We start from the raw sequence: 10536 nt of genomic DNA on the forward strand, positions 1-10536 counted from the left end.
GAATTGTGCTCAATTGTAAATAATTTAATTAAAATGATTTTCATAGAGGCTAAAATCAGTTTATGGATAGTGAGGAGTGTGAGACTTGTTGAGTTAATCTCGCCTCTTCAGTAACTAGTAGTGCTTTTGAATTCTCTAGACGTATAGGGCATCTGTAAGGCGTATGTGTAAAAAGTAAGGGTAACAGGTATGGGATTATGAAACACGAGAGGCATTCTGATAATAATTGCGAACCTCTCACACTTTTAGAAGAAATATGGTAGCGTTTGCCTTGACTGATCTGCGCCGCAGTGTACTATCATACACAACTAAGTATAGTAAGGTCCAATGACAGTGGATACGCGCATGCCGGGCAACAGTAAGAGATGCGGAATGAGATCAAAATTACAGATGTTGTAATGTTTTCAGACTACGATAATTGAATTTAAGGTACCAAAAAACCATAATACTTAAATTGTTGATGATTATCATATATGGCTGCTGATTATCAAAACTGTTCAAAGATGGTTTCTTTGATGTTGCTCATTTCATGAACACCGAACTTGGTCACAAGCCTGCAATAACAATGGAGTTATTATCGCACTTTGAGCGTTTCAACCGCAACCAAGTTTTGTTGATTTTAATCTTGAAATATCCTGGCAGTCAAATCACCTCAAACATTAAAAACAATCACAAATAATAGAAAAATATCGATACTTTCTGATAAATACCATTAAAGATTTGTACAAATTCATCTTTAATAGAGACAAAGAGGCCTGAGATAAAGCGCTACACTTAGTGATGTCAGCACTGCTTTACTGCAGCAACCGATATATAATGACCAAACTAATAGAACAGCAATAAGGTAGGTGCATGCTGAAAGATAAAGAGCTCATATCCGTACCGTCGCTCCCACTTGCCCTCCAATTACAGCCTACATTGTATTATAGGCAGCAATTACCACTCATAACATTTGCTAACTGGGTGATACTGTCAATAGTCAAAGCCAGTATTTTTGCTGAGCATGGCTAATTCTTTGGAGCCTGGTTTTTATATTTTACTATCTCCTATTTACATGAATTTATAACAAAAAATAAAAGGCTTCATTTATGCAATGCGCTAGATTTGCAACTTTCCACATTCAAATCCCATATGGGCTATAGATAATATTTCAGAGAAAATAAAACTGAAATTTCCAAATTGCTATTGGCTATTGCATTCATTGGCTTCAGTCTCAAATGATCAGTACTGCTTAAAACTGTGAACTAGATCTGCATTACACCATCTATCAAGTGACTGCATAACTCAAGATGTTTTTAATAAGTGGTGAGATATGCCAAACATTAAAGTTAAGCCGACAATTGATAATAATTTGTAGAGATCAATGTTTTTAACAGACTTCACACAATCAGCAGCCTTAATGCGATGGCTAAATAAAATGTTGCTGGCAGCAACGTTGCTAAAGAATTTATGCATATCAAGCGTGTCACAACAGTTGTATTAATGTTTTGTCACTATGGCAGCATTTCACAAGTTAGGAAACATTTCTTCGATGCCTGTTTTCACTATGACAATTTGCAGTACGATGTTGCAGTTTACAGAAAAGACACTCAAAACAATTACTGATATATCTACAAATTGTCAGGACCGCAATGCAACATAGTCGGAGCAACAAAGTCAATCTTGACAGTGAAGCTGTGCACAAAGCAATCAGCGAGCACGCTATGCACCATTCCATCTCTCACGTGTCATGTAGGCCTACATTGCATCATCGACCTATACAGCCAATGCTTAAATTGTGATCACTTTTGAAGCAAGATTTGAACGACTATTTGTCCTTATAACTCAATTGCCACACCCTACGTTGTGCTTGCATGTATGTGTATACATGTATGTGTATATGTTCTGGTGTGTACCTGTGTGTATTTGTGTATGTGTGTGTGTCCACACAAATGCTATGGGTTCCCACATTCTTCCAAACTTCTCCCACATACTCCGTGTCATCAGCTGTGCCACAAATATTTGGTTTCAAAACTATGTCTGGTTATAGAGGAAAACCTAAACACTCATCTGATAAGAAACTGAAAATGAACCTTTGCAAGCATTAAGAGGAATTGCCCTCAATTAACACATTAGTAGATTGTTGTTGGGAAAGCAGTGTAGCAGAATGTAGTAGAGATCTACACACGCTGCCGGCTATCGGATTAGAAAAGAAAAAATCCCCATGACTCGATGCAGCAGAAGCGTCCTGTTAATGCTAGTACCAAATATTTTTCAACTTATGACGTCTGAAATTTCACAGAAAATTACAGTTTTTCGGCGATACAAACATAGGAAGCTCTCATTCACAATTTTGGGTTATACAATGCTCAAATACAATCTTCAAATAATATTAAACACAGCTATATACCATCATTTTAGCATTCAAACAATAGATCCCAAGAGAACTAGTGAGAATGGGGGTAGTCGCGAAAAACGGCAATGTTTTTCTTGGAATTAAAACAACGAATAATACCAGCAGATGAGTAAAAATCTCAGGAGCTGTCTAGCGGTTATGGCGTGGAAGAAATAAAAAAGCAATGTGAAACTGGTGAGAGTGGAGATAGTTGAAAATAAAATGTAACAAATATTCAAAATACCGACAAAAAGTATAAGTTATATTAATGCCAAGTTCACAACACTATCAATAGAGAGAGAGAGAATAGAGGAGAGTGGAGAGAGGAGAGTGGGGAAGGGGTCAATAATTGCCAAGGGTGTCAATAACCTTGGCAATTATTCTTTTTACACTAAAAATTTTTCAATGAACTTGGAGTTATCTCCACGCCTGTTTCAGCTAAATGCGATTTCCTTTGTCATTGAGCTTACATATTAATTTGCCAATCTTTGCCATGAAGATGAAACGACAGCACAAATCTGTTTTTGTTGATTATTACTTTATTTATGTAGTTTCCTACATATATATATATATATAATTTTAAATTAGTTGTTGGCAGTTTTATTTGTGTTTGCTTGAATGCTACATATAATGATCTGAGGTATTCCTCGTTAGTATAGTCATATTATAAACTGTTACAAAAACATTTGTTATATAATAATATCATATTATATATATATATTGCTTTAAACACCTTCACTTCAACATACAACTGTTTTAACATGTACATGAGACAATATGAAAATTTCAATTTTGTTTGTAATCCACTTCCTTTTTTTACAAAACTGCAATTGGGATAATTCCAAGTCAACATATGAAATTGTTCAAAATCATTACACAGCCAATTGATAGCGAAATGAACTGGCCATATTTCAGCCAGCAATCGGCTAATGTACTGTACGACCATTTCCACTGTGTGGTACATGGAAGAAAATAGCTGTTAAATTCTTCATCGCTATTGGTCTATTTTTATTGAAGGTCTCGGGTAGCTCGCAAGTTCCAAATACACGAATCTCGACAGTTTATCTAGAAAGATTTGGCTAAAAATGCTGCATCATATGTTAAACTAAACAAAGAAAGTTTAATCTAAGTCTCTAAGGATTGACAGCACATCTGATGGCAGCAAAAGAAATTATAATAACCTAAGAATAAAATAAGAATCAGCTTAACACTAAAAAATCGCTGAAACTGCTGTCATGTCTGATAAAAACTAACTGATGGCTTTCAAGAAGACTGCTGTCAATATGATAAACATGACAATGCTTTAGTGGCCTTGTAGGAAACTTCTGAAAACATCATGAAGTGGATGTAAGTCCCTGTTGTGATTCTCAAGTAGGCTTCAGTTGTGAAAAATCGGTCACCATAAAAATCTCACAAAAAAGGTAGAACACTCTGAGGTGTTTCGATCCAACTTGTGAGAACTTCATTACAACATAGCCAAGAGTCAAACAGCCAGCAGGAATGGTGGATGAACAGTGTTTAGCTTCCACATAGAATCTAATATAAGCCACTTCAACTGTTATCTTGAATTTGTAGTCAAGCTTTTGCCTAGGTTAATGTCAATGACAAATATTGCAGCCTTGATAATTGTCTAGCATCAGGCTTATACGTGGATATCTATTTAAGCAGAGAGGCAATTATTAACTTCTGGTCGTTTAGGGAGAAGCCTGCAAAGGGTGAGCAGAATGCTGAAGGGGTACTTTGGAAGCTTAGATACCGAAACCACAAAACAAACCGGAGAAAATTCAGATGAACAAGTCCCTGAGGAGAAATTTGGTAGAGTAGCCTACTGAAACCAATCCATGAGGGATGATTGATTTAAAGATTTTCCTCGTTAACGGATTGCACATTCCGTCATCGTTTACACATGAACTGGAGAGTCTAATGTTAGCTGTAGAGGTCTCTGATTGTAATGATATATGTGTTTAAGGAGTTAGCTGTAGAGGTTTTTTCCTGATACTAAAAAGTGCTTTTGGAAGATTAATTGCAAAAGTTCCTTAGAAAACTGAAACGCTTAATTAACGAGGATTCTGCAGAATAACTGACTACAAAACACTGGTCACTCTTTCTGTAATGTCCATAAATTTATAGAACTGAACGAAACTGTCTGAGTTGATCAGGTTGCATATTCCAACATTTTTCAAACTACCACGGAACAGCCCCATACCAATAGATTATTGACAAAAAAAACCGAGATCAGTTGACAATACAAACTTTCATCCAGAAAATAAAAGCACAAAGAGAGTCCAACTTTTTTGCACAACAATTCAATACAAATTCCACCATGAGCTGGCTAAAGAGTAAAAACAGACAGATCCGTCCTTATAAGTGCTTATACCACCGGATAATTGGAAACAATTTAATAACTAGGATCTAGGGTTATCAGGAATACTCGAGACACCCTGGCTAATGTCAGCAATTCATAAAACATGCTACAAACACTCACAATTGCAATTGTGAAGACGACTGTGGTAGAGGTAACTAGTAGTAAGGATTAATAGTCATTGCAGTACAGCAACTAATAACTGAGGATACTCACAACTCCATGACTAGGTATACGTAAGTTTTATCATCAAAGACATCAAGGAGTTGAACTATATTTGGGTGTTTCAACCTGCAAGAATAAAACATATAAGGCGATATTATAAACCATACAATGGGCAAAAAAAGCCTATTATTAACTGTCGATGTCACTCATTCGCAATGGTTTTCGACGAGTTGTCTTGTAACTTGTTTGGAATTAAAGTACAAAAAGCTCACTTTAAAAAATCAGATTTGTGCAATTAAATTTTTTATGATTTATTTGATAAATTAGATTTTTTCGCTCAGTTTTGCTCAAGCAATTTGCCGGTGTGTTACATTACACATTTACAAAATTATGAAAAATTGTAGCCTAATTTAAATCAAATTTAAACCATGAATTAAATCATGATTTAAATCAAAATTTAAATTTTTTTGTGCCCAGCTTAATTGGAACAAAACTTGGCAGGATCTACGACTGTTACAGCTTATGCTATAGGTGAGGCCTTCAGCTCAAACAGCGAAGCAAACAACAACTCCTTTATTCTCTGACAATCGAGTAGAGTAGTAGCATGCAGCAATAGCAACGCTACCTACTTTTCAAACAAAAATACAAAAAGATTTGCAACATGAAAATATGTGGTTACAAGTTAATAAAATAAATCTACAATGGAACTCGGTTAGAAATGGAACTCTGTTAGAAATGGTCACCAAAATGCTCAGATGTTAAGTTTATGACGAAATGACCAAAAAATAAGGCCAAAGCTGATGAGGTACAATTAGTTTGATCTCGGGTATCTGTAACTTAATCGACACAGCAATTGAAAGCTGTTCAGTATGACTATGCGTTGGCCTTGACATAGACACATTATGCGTTGGCCTTGACATAGACACATACTACTTAAACCACCAATCTCTGGGTGCAGAAATGTGTGCACACAAATTATTCAGATCATATTAGGCTTTGTATATGAATGGTATAAAATTATGTTTCACAACTAAGTAAATATCAATCACTACATTTCAGCTGCTATGTAGCCTACTTTGTATGACCAAATATTCTAGCACTAAAAAGGACAGCTTACACAATTGAATCTTGTAATAATTCATCAGGTTTTCATCAGGTTTTCATCAGTGACCAAAGTTTTCTATTTGAGTTTCTGAAGTGTGACCAACTATACCGATAAAAATGTTGTTGTCTAAATTGTAGAAATAAAATGGATGTGTTGAGCTAATATGATATTTGAAACTGACTTTTGAAGGACTGATATCTCATTCTGAAGTGACTCCTCCTTGCCATGTAGAGCTTTTCTATCAATGACCTTGACAGCCACAAACGTCCCTTTCTTGGTTTTATCTTCAGCAAGTAACACTTTGGAGAAAGCTCCCCTTAATAGCATAAAAAGGTATTAGTCGAGAGAACCACATACAGAATCACGAAATTAATTACAAAACTTTAGCGGAAGAGCTAGTTTACAGCTGCAATTCAAAATACGGAGGACCGTTCGAACGATATAGTCATACCGTTGCACCTAGACAACAATAAGACAACTCAAATTGAACTCATCCTATTTACAACACTTTGATAACAACCTCTTTTGAAGCCGACTAAATGAAATTTCCAGCAGTTCTACTAGTATTGGGAAATACTTTTAGCTAGTGCTTGTTATAGCAACCATGATTAAGTATGTCGACTCACAATATCAAAATGAAGCATAACAAATAATGTCATATAAAAAAGCATTCGGCAACATAAACTATTAATAAAACTAAAAAGCAATATAGGACATAAATATTATTATCTATGCTGACAAAGATCTAGATCGGCGATGCAGTTAGTGATGTTGTGATGCAAACATTAGCAGAAACTATACTTATTTCCACAAAACATGACTTACGTTCCAAGAACATGATCCTTTTTTATGTCGTATCGTTGCGGCCCAACGAGAGGCTTATTATCCTTCTTCTTGAATAACGGCATTGTATAATATACAAGGTTAGAGTAGTCGACAATTTTAAATTGATGATTCGACGGCCATGTCTCCTAACAGTTAATAGCTTGAGTGCCAAATTTAATAGCCTCTAAATGAACTATCAGCTGAAACGACAGTAAACTCTAACGAAGCGTAAATAGTAAATGGTACACCAGCTAGAGGTCATACAATTCCGGAAATCACACGAATGGCCAATGAAATCCCGCTTTAAACTCTTCGTATAAGTTAGTGGAGGTGCAACTCCTTTAATTAGCAAAGGGAGGAAACTAAAGATGTTAAAACTTCTTATATAAGAGTTGTCCTCCCATTACTAAACGGTAACTAAGATGAATAATAGATATGTATTGGTCGTTCTATTGAGCTTTTGATGTTGCGTCTATGAAAAATATAAAGTTAAATGATAAAGGGACAAAATAACATGTGATTCATTGTGAACAAACAGCGGAATATGTAAGACACATACATGATTGTATTTAATTGGAATGGAATGTATTGTATTGTATGAATGAATTGTATTGAATGGAATTAATTACACGTACTTGAGCGTTGCTAAAACTTTGTATGAAAAATGTATGAAGACACATTTGAAGACCCGTAATAACAGATAAACCAAAGCTGTCATAGTATAGTATAATCTAGAACATTCTAGACTATTACTCATGCTTACATTGTTGCATTATTTACTAGTCTTGTTTATATGTTATACTGCTATACACTTGTGTGCATGACAATAATTACGCAAGTCATATTTTCTATTATTCTGGCATATTCTAGGATGATCATCTTTACTACTATATAAGAAAGGTTTCTGGTTATGGCAGTTCAGTATTACACTTCTACATTACAGTTCAATACATTATACATACAGTATACAACTCTCCTCTTCTACTCTTCTATAATAGACCTACGCATACACACATACATGGACACAGAGCTAAACTTTCACCAAAACTAACAGTAAATATAAAATTACTCAAGCTAAAACATAAACTACCATAACAGAAAAGCTTGCAGCGCACTAGTGCAATGACCACTACAAACATAATGCATGACAATCAGTAGAAAAGTGTGGATAACTATGTTAAAAAGACAATGTTGAAGTTGCCCAATCTTTGCCTTTATCAGCATGTGCATATCTTGGACAGAGTATGGAGTTGTCTGACCAATGTAATGAAAAAATCTGAATCGAAAATAGCGCATGAGGCTAATTAAATGTGGATTATTAGTAATTGTCATTACTACAAGGGAATAGAATAACCTACTCTAACAATTATCAATGAAAATTATGCAAATCTGGTTTTGAAAAATCAGTGAAGCTGCTGACACGTCTAGAAAAGAACCAACTGGTGGCTTCCAAGAAAAACGCTGCCAATATGATGCCAAATTGACAATGCTTTTAGAGACTTTTGAAGGCTCTTCTAAAACATCATGAAAGGAAATAAGTCCCTATTGCGATTCTGCGATCATTTTCTTTCTTTGACTTGTCGGCTAACTTTGTCTTAATCACCTTTGTAGATGCATTTCCGTTACACTCCCTTCTAAAACACATCTAATTACCATATTATGAGTGTATTGATCGATTGATCTATTGATCTGCATTATGATATCATGAGCCTATTGATCTATTGATCTATTGATCTATTGATCGACATTAAATTTACAATTTTCTCCAACACTTTGCCCACTTCTCTATCTTTCAAGCTAATAAATACCACAATTAAAGCAAACGCAACTTTATCCTCATAATTTAAAGCTTTAGACTAAGTGCTGGCATCTTCAACTCTTTTACCTACTATCTCTCTTTAGACTAAGTGCTGGCATCTTCAACTCTTTTACCTACTATCTCTCTCTAGACTAAGTGCTGGCATCTTCAACTCTTTTACCTACTATCTCTCTTTAGACTAAGTGCTGGCATCTTCAACTCTTTTACCTACTATCTCTCTTTAGACTAAGTGCTGGCATCTTCAACTCTTTTACCTACTATCTCTCTTTAGACTAATTGCTGGCATCTTCAACTCTTTTACCTATTATTTCTCTTTAGACTAAGTGCTGGCATCTTCAACTCTTTTACCTACTATCTCTCTTTAGACTAAGTGCTGGCATCTTCAACTCTTTTACCTACTATCTCTCTCTAGACTAAGTGCTGGCATCTTCAACTCTTTTACCTACTATCTCTCTTTAGACTAAGTGCTGGCATCTTCAACTCTTTTACCTACTATCTCTCTTTAGACTAATTGCTGGCATCTTCAACTCTTTTACCTATTATTTCTCTTTAGACTAAGTGCTGGCATCTTCAACTCTTTTACCTACTACATGTATCTCTCTTTAGACTAAGTGCTGGCATCTTCAACTCTTTTACCTACTATCTCTCTTTAGACAGAGTGCTGGCATCTTCAACTCTTTTAGCTACTATCTAATAGTAAAATTTTCATACCTTGTTACAAACAAACAGTTTTTGTACCATAATAGTTTCAGAAAATATCCACTGCTTCTACATAAGTAAAACTTGCATCATAAAAATTAGTTCCTGCACCTTTGAAAATTTATTCACCACTGTTTTAAATATTGTTTAATAATAATACCAACTTGTCTCCATCCAACCTTATAGGTTGCCTATTTGTTGCCTATGGTTGCTTATCACCAACTTGTCTCCATCCAACCTTATAGGTTGCCTATTTGTTACCTATGGTTGCCTATCACCAACTTGTCTCCATCCAACCTTATAGGTTGCCTATTTGTTGCCTATGGTTGCTTATCACCGACTTGTCTCCATCCAACCTTATAGGTTGCCTATTTGTTGCCTATGGTTGCTTATCACCGACTTGTCTCCATCCAACCTTATAGGTTGCCTATTTGTTGCCTATGGTTGCTTATCACCAACTTGTTTATAACCTTCTTTTCTACTCTATTCTAAAAAAAACTATTCGCCTCATCTACCTGAACAATCAGCACTTTGACTGAACAAAAGCTAGTCAGTGTATACTACTACTCAACACACGCTATTTCTTCCCACTCACATTTTACTTCCCACTATTTTCCTTGTTCTGAATCTTCTTCACCTAACTCTATGCAAATTAAAAACTTTGACACTTGACATTTGACAGTGTCCATAACAATTCACACCTGCTCCTGCACCTCAAGGCACTTTTTCTTCACCTCATGTCATCTAACCGCTACTTGCACGCTGATACAGAGTACCAATAATGTCGATCTTTCCAGAGAACTATCTCATACACATACCGTAAAACCTCTAATTAATTGTCACCTTTATTTGAACGCCACCTCTATTTAACCCTCTCTACAAAAGGCGCTATGGCATTTAAATAGAGGTTTTACAGACTGTTAATTAATGACTAAAAATAAGGATGGTATGATGTTTTGGCATGCTGTCAATGCAAATTCTTCGCTGCCAAATAATTTAGGTAATAAGGTAAATAATAAAAATAAGGTAAGTACTGATGTAAGTACTTCTCTTTAGTTTATCTGAGTTCTAAAAATAAATATGCTTCACCTGCCAGGGTTTACTCGCTGTTTTGTTTATCATTATTTTTAGCTGTTACTTGCCACCTTTAAGCCTCTAAAGTGTTTGTTTGTGCCTTTAACAGTATA

The 10536-nt window shown here is 35.3% G+C and overlaps 1 protein-coding gene across 1 annotated transcript in view; it reads right to left on the reverse strand.

Moving 5' to 3' along the window:
* LOC137388957 (calcium/calmodulin-dependent protein kinase type 1-like) overlaps positions 1-7042 on the reverse strand; it is a 30382-nt gene extending 23340 nt beyond the window's left edge. The window contains exons 1-3 of the mRNA XM_068075468.1: positions 6832-7042; positions 6188-6322; positions 4953-5027 (exon numbers count right to left, since the gene is read on the reverse strand). Coding sequence (XP_067931569.1) covers positions 4953-5027; positions 6188-6322; positions 6832-6914 — 293 coding nt within the window. The 5' untranslated portion in view covers positions 6915-7042. The remainder of the gene's footprint in view (positions 1-4952; positions 5028-6187; positions 6323-6831) is intronic.
* Between the last annotated feature and the right edge of the window lie 3494 nt (positions 7043-10536).

The sequence above is a fragment of the Watersipora subatra genome, chromosome 2, assembly GCF_963576615.1.
Source record: "Watersipora subatra chromosome 2, tzWatSuba1.1, whole genome shotgun sequence".
In the NCBI taxonomy this organism is placed as follows: Eukaryota; Metazoa; Bryozoa; class Gymnolaemata; order Cheilostomatida; family Watersiporidae; genus Watersipora; species Watersipora subatra.